The 20,464-nt window shown below is 38.0% G+C and overlaps 1 protein-coding gene across 2 annotated transcripts in view; it reads left to right on the top strand.

Annotated features, from left to right (window-relative positions):
• Window positions 1-20,464, top strand: part of LAMA2 (laminin subunit alpha 2) — a 535,576-nt gene that overhangs the window by 407,833 nt on the left and 107,279 nt on the right. For both annotated transcript variants that reach the window (XM_037842983.1, XM_037842982.1), the window contains exons 35-39: window positions 4,860-4,971; window positions 10,152-10,314; window positions 11,637-11,847; window positions 18,379-18,495; window positions 19,189-19,352. In XM_037842983.1, coding sequence (XP_037698911.1) covers window positions 4,860-4,971; window positions 10,152-10,314; window positions 11,637-11,847; window positions 18,379-18,495; window positions 19,189-19,352 — 767 coding nt within the window. The remainder of the gene's footprint in view (window positions 1-4,859; window positions 4,972-10,151; window positions 10,315-11,636; window positions 11,848-18,378; window positions 18,496-19,188; window positions 19,353-20,464) is intronic.

The following is a 20,464-nucleotide window of genomic DNA, read 5'->3' as shown; positions in this document are numbered from 1 at the left end:
CCTGGAGACTATCATATAAATGATTAGATCTGAAATTTAATTTTAGCAGGAAACCATGAGTCTGCGAAGGCAACGGTGGATGCATCTCAGCAATGTTGTCTATTTAGTAGTCAGATTGGCTTCATTAGATTCTAGTTTTAACATAGAGATGGCAGAAAATGAAAGACCCTAGTGATATCCAACCAAGAAAATGATGTGCAGGTTTCAAGAGGCACCATGAGCACTGCTTGAGCTAAAGCAAGAAAGTAGCAGCTACATTGTTCAGAAGCAAATTAATGTGTACTTAATGGTAATGCATGCTGCCTAGATATAAATACTTGAAACAAAACAAATACGAAAAAAAAAAAGAAAGAAAGAAAAGAGAAAATGACCTAGTTGAGTGAACTTAAAATGTAAAAAAAAAAAAAAGTAAGAGAAATATAGATGAGGTATTCTGTAACGCACCATTTACAAAAGCACACTGGAAAGATTTCAGAACAGAGGTAAGAGGTTGTAAAAATAAGAAAATCAAAGAGAATGAAAGGAAGATTGTGCAACATCTTAGGATAAATGAGAAGACATTTGTCAAATACTCAAAGAACCAGATAATAGTGAATGAGGGAAGATGACTAAAGGATGGGGATGGTAATTTAATAAAACACTGGAAGAAGCAAACCAAGTCAGACAGATGGCTCCTATCATATAGTACTTAGCATTTTCCCAGAACATTTTCCATGGCCTGTCCTGGGTGAAACTGATTTTTGTGAATTTCATCCTGACAATGATACCACTATCCAGGGATTACAGTGTATTTATCTAGGCTTCCTCTATGGGATGGTTTGACAAGGGTGAACCTTCAACTTAATTACTCTACTAAGACAGGATTTTTAAAAATACATCTATTTGGTGTTCTAATACAGCTTTTAAAATGTGTTAATCTACTAAAACTCAAAGTTTATCTACTTAAAGTACTTCATAAGCCAAAGCAGTGTCCGTCCCCCACCAGAATGCTCAACTCTTCATGTATTTTCCTGGTCTTTCTGGATGTTAGCCAAAGATTAGGTAGAATTTAATATAAGCAGAATATAAAGCTGTGAATCAGAAAATTTGTTTTTTGTTCCAATTCCCCATATGCATGAATTCAGATAAGTCACTTAACCTCATCCACACCTTCATTTTCTCCTGTGTAAAAATGGGAATCCTGCCCTCTCCGTATCCTGCAAAGCAGGAATAAGACCCAAGAAAGTGCTGTAAGCCCCTGTGAACCCACATAGCAACCCAAGGTACAGCTGAGCCTGTGTCACCCATCTTTTAGAGTGCCAGTCCACAGAAGTCAATCCCTTGATGTGCCTTTGGGTCCCAGGAACCTCATGTCCCTTCCTTTGCTGGGCACAGCCAAGAGATGAAGCTCTTCTTGTACGTGCAGAGGGAAGGATGGCACCGGCTCAGTACGTGCTGGGCAGGCCCTGAAAATTCCCACCCCGCCCTCCACCCCGTGGTACCTGGTGTGCCACTGCAGGCCCAGTTTTGAATTACCTTGAGGCCGGTGGCTAGAATGCAGTGTGGTTGGAACTGGAGGTTGTGCCTGGCTCTCCTCCCAAGCACTCAGCTGCAGCTCTCAAGCAACAGCTTCTTATGATGCTCAGAAAAACGCCCAGAAAACTGCCCAGCCGTCCACTTTTGCAGGCAAGCATAGCACCAGACATATGGTCAGTTTGAATGGTACTGGGAAGGCATATGGAGGCAGAATTTTTTTCCCCCTACAGCAGGCTTTAGTATTTTGAGGGGATAGTTGGTTTAATTATCATTCTGTCAGCCCATCACTCACCATCTTTGACTACCTACAATGCGCCAGGCATTACACCTGGCCCTCTAAGGAATGAAAAGAGAAAAGACACTGACCCAGCCCCCACTTTAGAGAATAGATAGAAATGGAGAAACACCTAGCAAAATAATTACCAATGATAGTCCCAAGTGGTGGTAATGATAGACATTTGGAAAATCCAAGAAAGGACAGCATGTACTGGAATAATCAGGAACAGTTTCACAGAGATGGTAGGGTTGGATCTGAATCTTGAAGGTTAGATTTATTATGACTAAGTGGAGAGGAGTTAATGAGCAATGGTAGAAATGAAAGCTTTTGCTGAGAATGTTCAAAGAAAGGTAGGCAATGAGTAGGCAATAAGAATAGACGGGCCAGATTAATAAAGTGGACGAGATTAGTTAGGAACATTTTTTGTCGTATATTTAACAATAGGTATTGAATATTTGCTGTATGTTACGCATCGTACTTGAAGCTGGATATAAAGTGATGAGCAAAGCAGGCCAAGTTTCTACCCTCTTAGAGCTTGCCTAAGTCAGGAAGGGAGCCAGTACATAAGTAATTAACACATAAATCAGTAACTCTAAGATGCACAGGGCCATGAAGGGAATGTTCTGCTGTGGGTGGTGCAGAAACCTAGACAGGGGCCCCGGGAAAGGCCTCATTAAGGAAGAGATGAAAACTAAAAGCTGATCAGGCCAAGAGTTGAGGAGAAGCTCATTGCAGGAAAGGACAACAGGCTGTAAGGAGGCCCCAGGAAGGGAAGAGTTTGGCATGTAAAAATACTAAAAGGAAGCCAGGGAGGCTGATTGCAAAGGATCCTAGTGATTACTCTTCTAGCTTGCTTCTTGCAGTGGGGCAGGTAGGATTCTTGACATCTTAATATTAGAGTGCTCATCCAGTCAGTACTAAGAGTGCAACATTTGTTAATGATGACTCATAAATCCCACATACATTCCTGATGAAGGAGTAGAGTAGGAGAAGTGAAGGCAATGAATACTATCTTGATCACCCCTGACTTATGAGAGACGGTGTAGTGGTATACATTTATTTTCAATAATTAGATGCTTTGGACAATATACCAGAATTTTTGGAGCTATTATCAAGAATCAGTAAAGCTTGATAGTGTGAATATTTATGTAAATTATGATATTTTGGTAATATAGGTAAGGTATTGATAAAGCAAAGTGTAAATTTTTAACTTCCAATTATTATAATGTATATTTTTGGTATGGTAAGGGTACCGGTGCTGGTGACACATTAATTCCTGAGACAGGATATTGGAAGAAGACCAGAACATAAATCAAGTCCCTTATTAAGGAATTCACATGACCTGTGAAAATTAGCAGCGGTATCACAAAAAACAGCCAAGTCCAGTGCGCACCCACCAAATGGAGTCATCTGTCAACATCTTGAGCAGTTAACCCTAGTTAGTGATGCAAAAATAGTATTTAAAAAATTATATGTGCTTGTGTTTTAGGGGATAGGTAAAAAGTCATTTGCCCTGTGCAAGCCTCGAGTGCAAACATGCTATGGAACCAAGGACGTTACTATGCCATAATTACAATACTTACCCCAAAAGCAAAGATTTGAGTAATTTAGGGATACCATGCATAGTTTATTTCCAAGAATTTTTAAAAATCTAGAAGGGAATATAATTCCATTACTAATTTTTAGTAGAGGCAATTCAGAGCATAATACATTGATTAACACCTTCCAAATCATTGTGTATACATATGCAAACTGTAAAGAGGAGCTTTTAAAACTTCTGAAAGATTCTTATCTTTTCATCCTTTTGTTTGTGTTGTTAACACTTAGAGGTTGATGAATTATATGGTAGTGCCCGGGCTTTATATTCTGCCTTTTATGCAAAAACTTTCATAAACCTCTTGCTGCTCCCAGGAAATCGCAAAATGCACTACATATATTTGTAGCATCTCTTACCATGTTCTGCGCTGGTCAGACATTTAGTTCTATTTAAAATCCACTTATGCCTAAAAATAATTTAGATTCTCTGGGCATGTCTAGAATGCAAGCATTCTGCTACAAGATTGTAGAGTATTTATATTCTGCCAACTTGGACCCCATTCAGATTGTATGGGGCCAGTTTGTGATTCTCTGATTCATCTTCTATACTTAGATTATCCACATCTTTTAAGTCAAAGAGAGTAATTCATATTTATTAGCATATGCATACACTTAGACAAATGACTTAAAAACTCTTTTCAAGGTGCTCTAAACCATACAGTACCTTTTTAAGGAACTGTTAAGGTTCCACATGTCATTTTTATTTGGCTAAACATTACATCTTAACTTTGAACACATTAAATGGATTCCATTGTGTCGAATAGTATTGCCAATGTGAATAAAGGTGAAAATATTTGAGGATATTTTTGGAGGGATAGGGGCTGTTTTCAGGTTCTGTTTTATTTTGTTGACAATGTTGTGTGGTTCTATGATTAACAATCATCTTTTCTGGTGATGCCATTTGGGAAAAGTTAGAATTTATTGTCTTAGTGTTTTCCTGGCATCTTTAAAGTGTTACAAAGCAAGCATATACTACTTAGTAGTTAAGCATTTCCCCCTCTTTGTTTCTTTAATTAATGTATTGATCAAAACCCAATCTATAGAATGAAGCTTATCGAGACAGACTGCCCTGGCTTCCTCAAGAGATGCTTGCTGCACTCCACGCTTAGTCAAATAAAGGCAAAACTACAACATGTGGAGGCTGAAGAATCCGTTAAAGACTTTTGGCAACAATACCTTAAAGATATTTCAAAAATAATTGTACTTTATCGCTTCTTCTGCGCTATTGCGTATAATGAGGGTTTTAAAAAGACCAAATACTGCTCTCTGATTTCCATTTAATGGAAGAAGTAATAAAGTTTAATTGTATACTTGAGCACAGGGTGTCATTTCCAGTACATCTGATCAATAACTCTTCGATTGCTGTTGGCGCAAAGGAATATTTGAGAGAAAATGTAGCCAGTGGGAACTTATCTAGCTGTAATTTCATCATCCCTATTAATTATGCTTTTTCCTGAATTTGGATCATTAGGCTACCAAAGTGACAGCAGATGGCGAGCAAACTGGACAGGATGCAGAGAGGACCAACACAAGAGCGATGTCTTTAGGAAAATTCATTAAGGACTTTGTCCGGGATGCAGAAGGTATTAGAAAAATAACAATTTAATAATTATTTCTCCCAACAGAAAAATAGTGAAAAAGATTGCACAGGCCTGGAATTTCTCTAGTGAGAGATGATGTTTCTAGATTTGAGTGTTGAATTTTTTTAAGGTTTTTTGGTGAAGAAATTCAAGGATATTTTCTGCTGAAAATCTATAGCCTACAGCTTGAAGTTAGTGAGAACTGTCTCGGAATTAGTAATTATATATATATATATAAGTAAACTGGATGCATTCCTTTAGGAATGCCCTAATTCTTGAGGGATGACTATTATGATTAAATAACTAAAGGGCAACTTATCTTTTGCCATTGTTCATATTCCAGACAATTTTAAAGATCTTAAGTTTTTCAAAAGCTAATTTTATCATTCTATTTGGTACATTAAAACAGCATTTTAATTTCCCAAAATGGCTTTTAAAGTACTTGGTGCTGGTTTTTAATGAACATCTGTTGCTTGAGATTTGGATGTGCTACCTTTCCAGAAGCTCTTCTCATTTAGTTCATAGTTCTCTGGCAGTTAGTTCTTGGCATGGACCAATCTGACTGAGAATCAAAGTAGAAGCCATTTATGTAAAAGCCCAAATTAAGAAACTCTTAAAGAAAACAGATAATGTCAAAGAAAAATAAAAAGCTAGTTTGTATGTATCTTCTAATATTAGTAAGGAAAATATAATACGTAATCAACTGCATGCCTGTTTAGAAAGTAGAAAAAAGTATTCACATTTTATTATTGTACAATAGTATGCATTTTAGATACTTTTCTTTGTAATATAGCCAAATAAATCAGACCATGAGATAACCTCAAAGGAAGAGCCTGACTGATACTTCTTAGGAATCACTGGCCAAAAAGAAACAGAAGCTCCCAAAGATTTCCCTCTGCAAAAAGCAGCAGAGCTTTAATTTGAGGCATAACCTGAGGCGGGACCTGTCAGGATCTGAGACAGAAGTTATTCCTATCAGAAAAAAAATTCAGTTAATTTGTCATGACCTATCCTCTGCTTAATAAGGTGGTTTGCTTTTTGACAATGTCAAAAACAAACAAACAAACAAATAAAAAACATGCAGTTGGAGCAGTTTAGCTGTACTTAGATCCCTGAAGGTTCTAGTCAATACTCCAGGAACTTTCCTTTTCCATCCAACTCAAATCTCAAACCCCAGGCAGCAGCCTATCCTGGGACTTATTTTGACATTGTTTCAATCAAATACTGATACATGAGATTAAACGCTAACACATGTTTTAGTAAACCCCAGTATCAGTACTGCTTACTTCTCTCCTGCCAGGCAGACCTATATTTGTGGCCTCCCCCTTGGCATCTGTGTCTGCTTTTTGCCATGTTAGTATGGCTTTTCTTTCTGGGTATATGGGACCACCGTGTCAGGTTGCACAGTTTGTGCACTGTACAAAGGCACCAACGTGGGAGCTGAAGGAAGATGATAATTAACCCAGACTTTGCTCACCAAACACAACCCCTGGCTTATCCACTCAGAGAAAGGAGTCATCCATGACAGCAGGTGTCTTCTGTTCCCTAAATTGTACATCGGTCAGATGGGCTGGTTGTATCTTCCCAGATGGGGGACATTTTTCTAATTCACACAGAGTGCCATGTGGGGTAGATGTGATCCTATTCCAGAGAAAATGGGAAGACGACCCACATCTGCAGCAGGTGTGGTAAATGATATTCACAACCTTCTGTAAAAGAATTAATCTGTGAAAATCTAATGAAGGTTCAAATGTGAATATGCCAGAGCTAAACAAAATCCTCACTACAAGTTTTAGTGGGATAAGAGCTTTAAAAAAAGAAAGAAAAGAAAAGAAAAAAACTCAACAAGACTTTAAAGTAGGCTGTACAACATATCCACCTTTTTTTCTCAAAACCACAATAATAGAGGATAATCATCAGTACTTTCAGGCTTTATTAGAAGAAATAAATGACTGTAGGAAAGGTGGATGCTTTAGCCTAGCATTTGTCTATTTCAGTTTCATTTTTAGATAGACGTGATACCTTACTCATCCTATCTTCCGTTATTTGCCATGGCCTCTTCATAGAAAATCGTCTTCTATTAATCGAAAGCATTCTTATCTCACTACCATTTTATAACATTTACTGTGCTATGACACTTGATTAGATCTGGAATAAGCTATAGTTTATTCCATGCACTATTAGAATTAGTAAATAATAGTATAGAAACCCATTAATGAATGTCCTGATTTGAAATAGGACTTTATAAATGCTAGACACCCTTCTTTCCTGTGTCCCATGTCAATGTAGTGTTTCCAATAATGATAAAATTTACCCTCTGGAAAAAAAGGTTTTTTTCGGGTTCAGTGTGATAACTTTGTTTCTCCTGAGGAATTAATTTATTTTTATTTTATAGACACTGTTTATCTCCTAAGCACTCCCTCCTCTCCCCATACATATGCATTGGCTCCTGAGAAACTTAGAGCTGGGTTTAGGATCCACTGCACTGAAAATTAAGGCCTGCCTTCTTGTCTAGTAATACTTCCCTGATGGACATTGATTTTTTTTTTTTTTAACTTTACCACTTTTTCCTTCTATATTAATTTTATCTTGTTTTAAAGATATTTTAAACTACCTAAAATCTCCATTGACATAAGGTAGAAATAAATAAGTAAAGTCAAAAGATAAATTTATTTTATGATAATTTTTCAGTACTATAGAAAAGAAAACATACTGAACTGACAGTGTATGTCTTTGAATAAGAGACTAAATAATGCATTAATCTTTTGTTTTAAAATACTTGAAGACATTCCAAATCATGTATTTGTAAGCAGTGGGGCAATCAGACCTCTTCTATCAAAATGACGCTTTTTTTCATAATACACCTTGATTTTACTAAACCATTTTTCCATATGCTAATTGTTAATTTCTTCTAGTTGCTTATATTTTGCTTTAGTTAAAAAGAAATGATGCATGCGTTACAAAACGTCCAACTGTCTTTGCCTACTCTCCTTCTCTGCCATCTATCTTTTTCCAACAAATTCTTCTCTGCAGAAGTTATACCTTGAGAGCTTTAGAAATGGACCACAAAAGAAAGAGTGAGGATGCATTTGCATATTCCTCCCTTCCCCAATTCAATGCATGCTAGGAACTAAATTAATTGGATTTCTAAAGTACCAAAGTTTTAAAGCTCATTTATATATTCATTTAGCAACCAAAAAGCATGCAACTTTGGCAGGTTGGAAAGTGGAGCTTATCACTTTAGAAATAAATAAATAAATAAATAGTAAATAAGTAAGTGAATGCAAAAGATGTCAGTGGTTATATGCTACAAATTGGTTAAAAACAACTGACCAGACAGGCATGCACTCTTAACTAAAGGATGGGGCCATACAATGCATGTAGCCAAGTCGACTACTGCTTTTCTTAAAATCTAAAATGCAGAAAATAAAGCAGGTTATGATTACACATATCCGTTGGCATTCTGGCACGATTCCCACATAGTCTGTGGGACCAAGGAGCTTTCAAATAAACCAATCCGTGGTCATGGAGGTTCCATAACAAGCATGGCACAGCCCAGGTGACATCAGACTAACTAGAGTGGTGGTTTCTTGGAAGGCCATGTGGCATATACCAAGGCATGGCTCACTATCAGGCAGTGGACCAAGAAAGAGCCACCCTCACTAACTTCTAGGAATACATCACCTGAGCAATATTTTTAATACAGGTCTAGGACTAACTATATTCATTCTCTAAAACACTGATTCAAACTGTTCTACAAATAAAGTTATGGCTCCATCAGTAATAAGAGTCAACTGCAGCAACTTTTTAACCAAAAACATTTATACTGAAAAGGGATTTTTAAAAATGCATTTTAGAAAGGGTACATTAGAGATTGCAAATCAATTCCTTCTACCAACCCTGTGGTTCTCAAACTTCAGCATGCAACAGAATCACCTGGAAGGCTTGTTAAAATGCAGACTGAAGGGTACCAGCCCGGGGTGTCTGATTCGTAGTTCTATGGTGGGGCCAGAGAATTTACATTTCTAACAAGCTCCCAGGTGGTGCCAATGCTGCTGCAGGGAACCACATTTGAGAACCACTGCACTAAGCCACCATCTTGCATCCCACCCTGGCTGTTCTACTGACCCTGACTGTGTGCACCTGTTTTGGGAACTCTGACCATGCTTCCCTTGGGACAATCTGACCAATGCAAATCAGAACAGTTTCTCCAAGAATAGAAAAGCATTTTCAGATTCTTTATGTCTGAAAGTAGTCTTGGGATACAGCCTTGAATGGTAGAGAATACCTCTTGGCCAACCCGGATACAGAGGTTCAGCAGGCAACAGGGTTTGAGAAAGGACCACCCTTGAACTCCCCAGATTAATGTTCCATAGAACACACTTCAGAAAACTCTGGTCTAAAAGTCATGGCAGAACTGAATAAATGTTTCAATTAACCTGTTTTTCAGATTTTTATTTGACAATAGAATTCTTTTTTTCAATAAAATCTTGCCCAGAACACCAACCTATAAAACAGATTCTTGGCAGAATAGACATCATTTGTAGAATACCTGAAGCATCTGGAGAACCCTACGATTCTGAAGAGCACACTTTGAATCCCCATTTAATGTGTAATAAACCCAGGCTCTTACGATGGATGTTATTGCTAGAAGGTATCTTTGGAACAATCTATAGCCTGTGTCCCTAGTCCAGTGCTTCTTTTCTCACTCTCTTAAAAAAAATGTACACAGGGAAGGCTCTGTGGAAGTGGAGGGACATTTTCAATTTCAGAGATCCCATCACTGGCATGGTGTGGGATATCAGTGTGACTGCATCTGATTAGCAATGCAGACCTTCTGTTTTCAGCTTCCAAGTGTCATACCACATGGCTTATTTTTGTACCTCTTGCCTGAACAGGGTTTGACCCTCTTCTGCCTTTATATTTCTTCTTTATGGGTTAGAAACACCATGTTTTAATTACTGTGTCCCCAAATGAAATATACACAAAATCTGGAGAAATATGTCGCAGTTTCCTGTTTATTACTGTATCTCACTATTAACCACCTTTCTTTTTCCCAGCAGGAATATCCATGGCAAACTATGTTTCAATTGGAGATAATGGTAAAGGGCAGACAATGAATGCCATTTTTGTATGTGGCATTTTTATTTACTAATTTACAAAATTTGTTTTATCCCCTGCAGCTGTAAATGAAAAAGCTGTAAAGCTAAATGAAACTCTAGGAGTTCAAGATAAGGCCTTTGAGAGAAATTTGCAAGTACTTCAGAAAGAGGTTGATCAGATGATGAAAGAACTAAGGAGAAAAAATCTAGATACACAGAAAGAAGTTGCTGAAGATGAGTTGGTGTGAGTAAATGCTTTATTATTTTTTCATTTAATAAGCTGAGCTTTCCAGATTGTTATTTACAGTTTTCTAAATTTTCTATGACGCGAGCAGAAGATACTTTGATTTTCTCATCTGGAGATGTTTGCTTATCATTCATTTATTCATTCATTCGTTTACACTTCACCTTGCTCTAAAAGGAAGCAAAAGCATTTTCTTGCCTCTATATAAATAGTCAAATAATTTATTTTTTCTGGTGTTGGTCCTTCTATAATTAGACTAATGAGCTTGCTTTATTAGTTGCCTGTTAGGGCTTTTAACCTATCAATAATTTTTTGTTTTAATAAAAATATATTTGTACAAATAGAGTTATGAATTTACTGGTCAATCCTATATGTTGTCACATCTTAAGAAATGCTGAAGAGTTGTCAAATAAGAAACCCTAATACTTTAATAAGTATTGCAATTTGGGGAAAGTGATGGTGAATTTGCTAATGCCAATAAACTCTTGTGCTCATGCTGAACAAAATAGACACTTTTATATATTCACTCAGCTTACTTCAAAGTGATTGTGTTATTAATACTTAAATAATATATGAGAAACCAGCAATATCAGCAACTTCTGAGAACCCGTTAGAAATGCAGATTCTCGGGCCCCACCCCAGACCTACTAAATCAGAAGCTTTGGGGATGGGACCCCACAATCTGTGTTTCAACAAGCTCTTCAGGGATTATGATGCTTGTTAGCTCGAGAACTATTGCTTTTCAAGTATTTAGCCTTTCTTAAAGTCTCAGATATTATTTCCATCTTAGGAAAATTATTAGTTTAAACCCAGGAAACTGCAAGATCATTCCATTGGAAGAAAAAAAAGTAGATCAAAACAATGATATTATATTAGCATGAATATAACATAGAGTCCTGTTCACAGACAGTTTCTAACCAAACATACCAATATTCAGCCCTTACATTCAAAGTAACAGAAAAATGTCTCATTATGGTGAAAGAGGTGGCATTTTTTTTTTTTTTTTTGGCATGTGAAGTGAATCAAAAAACTTATTTCATCAGTTGGATTATGAGAATGATTTGAAACCCTTTCATATTGAAAATGTTATACTACTAATACATTTTTAAAAAGGTTTTTTTTTTTTGCTTTAATTTTAATTATAAGTGGTCTGCCACTTTTCAGATACCAGTTTCCAATTTTGTTTAGCACATAGCAAATCTGCTTTAAATGTTTACTTTTTTTTTCATTCATATAATGTTAGCATCCCTTTGTAACACACTTTAATACCATAAACCCTGACCTGGGCTTATTGTCTGTTATTGGGCCGGGGGTGGTTGCAGAGCGTCAGAAGCCCTTCTGAAGAAAGTGAAGAAGTTGTTTGGAGATCCCTGGGAGAAAAATGAAAAACTGGAAAGGGATCTCCGGGAGAAACTGGCTTACTACAGAAACAAAACAGATGATGCTTGGGACCTGTTGAGAGAAGCTACAGATAAAATCACAGAAGCTGATCGCTTATCGATGGCCAACCAGAAAACCATGGCTGCTTTGGAGGTGAGTCTTAGGGGTGCTTTCATCCAAATCTGGGGGGAAAGGGGGTGCTGAATGGGAGGGGGATGTTGAACATGCCTGGAACCAGTCAAGTTGATTCATGTTTACAAAGTCAAGAATGACATCCCTGAATGGATTGCTCTAAGAAGTGAAACAGGGAAGGTTCCATATTTTCTCCTCAATATCCACTGCCCATAGAATCAAATAAAATATAAATAAACTATTAACAGTTTTTAAGGATGGTGTGGCAGAGTGGAAGGAGCACTTTATCTGGAGTCAGGGGACTTTGGTTTTAACATTAGCTGTGCCTGTAACTGGAAGAATGGACTTCGGCAAGTCGCTTCACCTTTCCAAGCATTAGTTCCCAACTATACAATGAGTTCTTATCCTAGAGTATCCACGATTCTTCTAGTACTAATAGCAGATCATTTTACAGTTCACCCAGCCTCATCCACAAGCCATGATTCAGACATCTGGCTGCCAAAACTCACAGAAGGTGCCTGTATTTTCAAATGGTGGGCACAAGAGGAAAAAGGTCATTGAGAAACAAGAGCTTGGGAAAAATTTGATTCCCTTTTTTCTTTGCAATGTGTTCTATATAAATGATATTTTAAAAGGACTAGCATAACAGATCAAGTCTGAACTATTTTTCCTAACTTTTCCGCAGACAAAAGGTACTTGTCAAGAAATGATGGGCAGCCTCTGCCTTTTTCCCTGTGCAGTGTTGCTAGAATTAAAATGTATTTCTCCATCTCTTTCCCTCTGTTTTCAGTTTATTTCTTAATACTTAGCATGGAAAATTGATAACTTTTTTCCCATGAGTAAAGTCAGTACACATGATGGCACAAACTTGGATTTTATATTTGGAAAACAACAACAGCTACTTTTGCCGCTTTCAAAGTATTGTACCCCGACAAATCTGAAAGCCGTAGTGGACTGACATACCTTCCAACATATGATTTCCCTTTCAACTTATAACTGAACGCTCTCTGGCATATATTATACTCTCAGAAAATGTTTGTTGAATGACAGTTGAATAAAAATCTGGATTTTTTTTTTAAGCCCCTCACTTCTTTCCATTTTCCTTTGGATTAAGAGGTTAGAGGATGCATTAAATTTTAGAAGGATTTTTTTTTTTTTTCCTAGTCCCTCTCCTGGGACTTAACCTTGTCATTCTGGTGAAAGATTAAGAAAGCTCACTTTTTTCTTAACTGGTGTGTCTAATCTTAATCAGTCTGGATCTCCCAACACCAACCATGTTAAAGCAAAAGCACCGTCTTGTGAGGCAGGAGGCTGGGCCACCACCATCCCACAGGCTTCTGCCGGAGTCATCCTCCTCCGGGATGCACCAGCTTGGAACATACCTGGAGGTGCACCTCTCCATTGTATGGCAACAGTTTAAGGAATTAAAATTAAGAATATTAAGAAATTAAAATGACCTGTGCAGAAAGCATAATAAGTGTCTGGAAGGTATTTCAAGATAAGTTCTAGTGGTGCAGCAAGCTGTGCTTTCAGCTTTTCCTTCCTTTTCTGATGTTTAACACCAGGAGCCTTCCTTCTTGGGTACCCCTAAAGATGCCTGGAGCTCATGTAGTCTGTACTGAAGTTTTAAGTAGTTCTTTTTGTATTTTCTTTTCATATGCTATGCTTAACAATAAGCTGATTAAAAACTTACTGGAGAAATTAAACTGATTAAATTAACATGAGTAAAGCATGGCAGCCTGAAGGTTACATATGCCCGATTGCCAAGAATGGTGCCAGACTAGCTGAAAAAGAATCACCTGGAGAGCTTGTGAAGGAGACAGATTCCCTGGGCCCCTGCCCAGAGCCAGGTGGTCTAGGATACAGGCTAAGGCTCTCCCCAGGTGAACCTGATGTGCATCCAGGCTTGTGAGCCATGGATGCATTGTATCCATTTGATTGAATACTGAGCATGTTTTTCAATAAATGATGTCATGGTGCCTATCCCGCAAAGAAGATGGTATAAGTAAGACCCAACTCACATGCTTTTGGGTTATTTTGAGGAGAGTGAATATGTGCTTTTCATTATTTAAAAAAACATTTTTCAAGCACCTACTAAGTACAGGCAGTGTGTTAAGCACAAAAATGTGATAACAACACTGGTCCTCATCATGAGCTCCAAAGATCAGTAACATCAGCATCACCTAGAAATGTTAGAAATGCAAATTCTCGGGCTCCACCCTAACTCTGTGGTCTCAAAAACTGGGAATTGGGCCCAGCATGATGTGTATGAAAAATCCCTCCCTGATTCTGTTGTGGCCTCAAGTCTGAGAGCTGTTGCTATAAAGAATGAAAAACCATCTCTGATGACCTCAGGTAACTTGTATTTGGTAGGAGGCACCAGTGAACCACTGTACCTCTACAGTCACTGTCATGGAGGTGAGCACGAGAAGGGGCCACTGAAGCCCCTGGGCTCAGGAAGGGCTTCCAGAGCACCTGACTACTTATGCTCGGGAATGAAGCATGAGTTCTAGTTAGTCAAACTACAGGGGAAGAGCATTCCACAAATATAGAAAAATATATGCAAAGGCACAGGGAAATAATAGCAAAGACATTTTGGGGAAAATTCAGTGGCAATAGGACTGGAATGAAGACTGCATGTGAAAAAGTGGGGGGATGGAAAGGCAGCAAAGATAGGTGGGTCCAGGCATGAGGTATAAGAGAATTGCATTCTGAGGCTGATCCAAGGAATTTGGACATTCATCCTATAGATACAGGAAATGATTGAAGTACTGGAGTCATGGATGAGAATTACATTTAGGGGAATTGGTGAGTGATTCATGTACACTGGAGAATTGGTTTTGTATTGGGAAATGGTGTGAAATAAGGCTAGGAGAATAGGTTGGGGTCATATTTAAATGTCTCACAGCACCCATCAGATCAAGATGTTACTAACCAGGGGGGTTGAGGTTGAATAAGAACGATTCCTGGAAATGCAGGCCTTGTAACCTTTCACTACATGTGATACTGTGATTGATACTGACCGGGAGAATCAGCCGAAGAGTCGCAAAAATGATGGCATCATAGCAGAATCTGAGGGCAAGGACAGAGCAGCATGAACACAAACACAGAGCTCTGGAAGTGTAGGGTGGTTTTAGGCAATGTCAACTAGAGCAATAAAGCACATTCATAAGTTCCATGAAAGTCTGTAGCAGCAGATGACTCTGGAAACAGCATTTGGAGCCAGATGGTAGCAGGCTTGGAATGCGGCCTACTGGAAGGGGTGGGATAAGAAGGGCCCCTCCAGGATGGTGAGAAGGCAGAATGGACGCATGGGCCTAACAGGCAGAAGGAGACCAGGTGAGCAATTCAGCTCAGCCAAGGAATAGGTATATAATAGTCTGTCCCAAGGTCTGCCATTATAACCATGCAAAAGGCAAATCTGTGGGGACAAAGTAAAAGGTAAGTTGCTAGATAAAGGATAGAAAGATAGCTTTGGCAAGTTCTTCAAGAATCTGCCCCTCCCATAACCAAAACATCCAAACAAGCAAAAAACTCAGTGTTAAATGTGCAGAGCTGCAGAATGAGTTAAGGTCCAATTAATTAGAGGTTAAATGTAGAATTATAATCAACCTTGGTATACAAACAGAATCATTTAACTATTATGCATCCTTATGACATACTTTCAGAGCATAATTATTACTATTTGTGCGCGAGCCTTCTTTTTTGTTCCTCAAGCACCCTAAGCGTCCTACGTTTGGTGTTTCATATCCGACATCATTCTCTATTACCTTTCTTTATTTACTTTAATAGCACTCATCATTTCTTAAACAATTATTATACATTAATTTACTTATTCATTTTCTCCCTCCTCCAGACATCCCATAAGCAACACATCTTCTGACTTATCCTCAGACCTAGAACAGTGTCTAGCACAAATGTTGAACTGAAATTTTATTTCAATGAATAAATAAAACGCCATGCAGCAAAGACAAAAAAATATTGGGAGCTTCCAAATCCCCATCAGTCACTTATTCCTCCGTTCAAAACTAGATTCCATCAGTGTCTAAGTTGAAAATTAGCCACCTCTGAAATCTCCTTAATCTCCAGAACATCATTTCAGCTTTACTATGATAAAGAACACATTGTAATCTTTGAATGGCAATTGGCTCTCTAAAGTGACTCATTTAGAACTTCAGTAAAAATTCTAACCCTCTATTTTGTTGAAACCAAATGCATGCAGCTGTTTACCTAACAAATATGTGAAAATATTCTCCTTGCTTCCATTGGTACAACATTTTAAAATACCTTGACTTATTAACATAGACAAACCATGGTGAAAAAAGATTCTTGAATTTCTGTACATGGTATAATTTTAAATCAGTCCACACAAAAGTGAAGAGCTAAAATTGGCAGTTATGTATAAGAATGTCAGATCTTTGGAAGATATGACTTGTATCAGTGACATTGGGACTGCCCCTGCATGTATGATTGGTGAAGAGGAAATGATGTATTAAGACAAATTCCCCTGAATGAAGCAGTGGCGGGAGTAACTGAATGAGCCAAATGTCACCAGCACAAGCCCCAGGAATGGACTCTATTTTCATTGATTCAATAAAAATATTTATTGAAGAAACTGTTTCAGGTAGAGGAGCTAGAGTGATAAGATTTTTTACGGAATTTATATTTTAGTGAGGGTGATAATCACTGGAACAGTAAATAAGTATATAATGTGGCCATAAAGTCTAGAAACACTGACTAATATACATAATAAATGGTTTATTGCTGTGAAATTCATGATGCGTTAGGTGTGTTATCCTTCACTAGCAATGCATGGTTTATCAGGCTGTGCGTTGCCACTGGTCGCTGTGCGTGCATCTTTGATGTGCCTGAGATGACTGGTATCTCTGTGTTTCATTTAAAAACGTGGGCTTTTAGCATAACCCAGAAGAAGTCATCAAGACAGTTCAATCTATAAAAAATAAAATATTATCATGTTTCTGTAGTTTATGGCCATACTTCAGAAACTAGAGTTTCTGTGTGCCAGGCAGTGTTCTAAGCCAGTTCTCAAATTTTAATGTGTGCTCCAATCCCCTGAGGTTCCTGCTAGAATGCAGATTCTGAATCAGTTGTTCCAGAGAAGGGGTTGGAATTGTACATTTCTAACAAGCTCCCAGGTGGTGGTGATGGTGATGCGGCTGCTCACTTTGAGAGGTGAGGAACTAAGCATTTTACAAGAGGCTGAATTACTTGGCTGAGATTTCAGAGCCTGTGAGTGGGCAGAGCTGGTACCCCGACCCAGGCAGGTTGTTGCCTGAATCTGGCTTTGATGGGGATGGGTATGGGGATGGGCTGTTATATACAGGTAGTCAGAGAAGTGACAACAAGCAGAGAATGGAGGAGGCGAGCCAGGCAAAGACCTGGGAAGGGGCACATAGTGCAGGGAATTGCAAGTGCAAGGGCTCAGAGGCAGGAACAAGATGTTTGCAATTTGTATGGAAGAAGTTGGTAAAGAGATAGGGAAAAAAAGGGTTGAAATTAGCTTTATCCCAGGGAAGATGAAAAATATGCTCTCTGTAATAGCAGAGGCAGTCTTTCTCATTGACCCCAACCCAGGGTCTGTCAATAGATAGACCTGGGTTCAAATCTTAACTCCATTCTTCATTAGCTGTGAGACCTTGGGCCAATCCCTTCCCTTGTTCGAGTTCCCTTTCTGTTTAAATGGTGATAAATACAGGACCCATGGAGTTGATGTAGAATTAAATTAGAAAAGCTTATAAACTGCCTGGCACAGATTGAGTTCCAGAGTAATATAAACTAGCATTTTGCAGAGGCTTAAAACTGTAATTGATGAAGTTGAATCCACAGGTAAACAGGTGACTGGAAGAATATAAATGAGTCAGAGTATAAAGAGAACAATAGCCAAAGGTATGCTCCAAATGGACGTAGCGTTATGCTGTCTTTGATTTTAGTCTTCTTGGCCAGCAAGGAGTTTCATGTAGTTTTGAGACAAACTATAAGTTCAAAAAAAAGTCTGCTCTTTTCTTGTAGAACAGTCCACTAGATATATTCTTCCACATGATACTTTCTTTTTTCCAAGAAAAATACTGCCCCTAAATTCCCTTAAAAATTCCATTAAAAATTCCACATCTGCAAATTTTACAGAATTCCCATACAATCAATCTGCTTATGTTTATACTCCCAAAGTACTCATTTGGAAATAGATTCTGGAATCCAGTATGTATTTCCAGCTAATTCGGTGTACATATTCAGTACTTACATTTTCGTTAAAAATGGATGTCTTGCTTTAAAAAAATAGTTTTAAATCCTCAGCTGCTGTCAGTTACCTTTACTGAGCTTGAATAACTTTCTCAGAGTGGGAGGAAGAGATCAACTGTGCTGGCAACTAAATAGAACAACTCTTGGAGGACTGGCTGACTGGTTTGTATTGTTCCCATGTACCACGTTGTCAACAAGACGCAACTTGTTTGTGATGCTTTTGTTCAGATTATTCAGGAAAGTTTGCATTACACCCAAATGGCATTTTGATGTTTTATTCATACTGTACTACAGAAAAAGAAGGAAGCTGTTGAAAGTGGCAAACGACAAGCTGAGAACACTTTAAAAGAGGGCAATAACATACTTGACGAAGCCAAGCATCTTGCAGATGAAATCAACTCAGGGATAGATGTGAGTATTTGATAAAACCTGAAGTTAAATGAGAGGTGATGATGACATAGACATTCATAAACGGGAACTGATGGTGCTTCCCAGTGTTATAAGCAAATACTAAATTACTAATATTGTTTCTCTGTGGGTAAAATTGTTTTCCATCATTCCTTTGGGACTATGTCCATCTACTGGTTCTAGAACTTCACATTGTTCTCTTTATAGACACGAATGTCCGGTAAGTTACTCACACACTAAGGCAAACATTTTTTTTTTTCTTTTACCCAGAGATGAAGGGCATTTCTTAGTCTTTGGACAGCACTTGCAATCTGCATCAGTATTTACATAACATTAGTTTAAAGAGAAATGTAAATCTACAAACAGACTTGCTAACCTGTCTAATGTTTTACACCCAGTGATATATAGTAACAGAAATGCAAATGGACTAAAGACTATCGTTTATGTATTTATACCTATGAAGTAGCATTTTCTGAGAAAATTAGGTTATTCTGAGTGTAAACTGGCTTCATAAATTATGTTTCCTAATCTTTTTCATTAAATAAGTGTTTTATTCTCTATTCTCTTTTTGCCATGTGAGTAAATTTTAAATTTCATTAAAGATGGAGCATGTGTAATTGTGTCATAGAGAAATTAGTAAACGTGAAGAGGCTCAGATTCATTTGCTTAAAGTGTCCTCTCTTCTTTACATATCAGTATGTGGAAGACATTCGAACTAAATTGCCACCAATGTCTAAAGAGCTTAAAAATAAAATAGATGACCTCTCTGGAGAAATAAAGGACAGGAAGCTTGTTGAGAAGGTGTTCCGGGCCGAGAGCCATGCAGCTCAGTTGAATGACTCATCTGCTGTCCTTGATGGGTATGTCATTTGTTGTTGGAAATGTCTCTGTCTGACACTCGTTCAAAAGTTTTGACCAACAGAACTGCTAGAGAATTGCTTTCAAGTCTTGATTTCTGTAATTACGAGCATACGAGCTGCATGGCCTTTCTGTGGAAAAGCTTGATTAGGAAGGTCTGGGCAAGGATCTTACTGGAGCAGCATCAAAAGTCAGTTAAAAGTGGATGCAAATATCACTTGGTAAGGAGCAAGCATAGCCCTAGGCTACACTTAGAAAAAATATTTTCTCTGCTTTATTAGAAAGCCCAGCAGTTGCCTTATTAGCATTTTAAATAACAATATGTAAATACATGTCCCTCTTTAAATTTCAGCTTTCTGTTTCTAATAGATTCAAAATAATTTATATTAAAAATTGTGGCTTTGGAAAATGTGGCCCCATCCATTGCCTTTAAACCAGTGGGTTTTAATCTTTTTTTTTCTGTGCCAAACTCCAGGGAGATGCTCCGTGCCCCCATTTATAATAACAGCCTGGATTCTTTAATAGGTGGGTGGAGGGGGGGGCAAATGGGAAGAGTATGGTTTGTAAATATCTCTTTAGGTAATTGTGGTATGCTTCCCCTCCATTACTATATAGAGCACTTGGGGGATTGTCCCAATAAATATAGATGTTATTAAAGGAAAATTCTCCCAAATCAATCAGCATTTAGCATCTGTCATGTGCAAGGCTCTATTCCAATATGTAATACTCATATGAAAATATCAGTGTTTGAAAAACTTGGAAATTATACACACAACTCATTTTATGTAACAAACTGTTGCCAGTTAAGGATGAAGGGTGATAGATGGAGCAGAAAGCTAGGAGTCAGCAGACCCAGGCTGATGTCCTTAGTAAGCAATTTATTGGTCGTGTGACTTGAAGCAAGCTAATTAACCCTCCGGAGATACATTTATCCTCATCTGGGAAGTTTATCTACTCCACAGAGATATGGTGATCAGCAGTGTGGAACCAGTACTCCAAAACCTGTCATGTGTCCACAAATAATGTAAGGTTGTTTCACTTCACACACTTGCCTGGTGAGTGTGGTCTCACAAGCTTTAGGAGGATGCTGTGGGTATTTTAAGATAGGTTGGAA

This window comes from Choloepus didactylus, chromosome 7 (genome assembly GCF_015220235.1).
Source record: "Choloepus didactylus isolate mChoDid1 chromosome 7, mChoDid1.pri, whole genome shotgun sequence".
In the NCBI taxonomy this organism is placed as follows: domain Eukaryota; kingdom Metazoa; phylum Chordata; class Mammalia; order Pilosa; family Megalonychidae; genus Choloepus; species Choloepus didactylus.
Note: the sequence above shows the minus strand (reverse complement) of the source record. Positions and strands in the feature narration are given on the sequence as shown.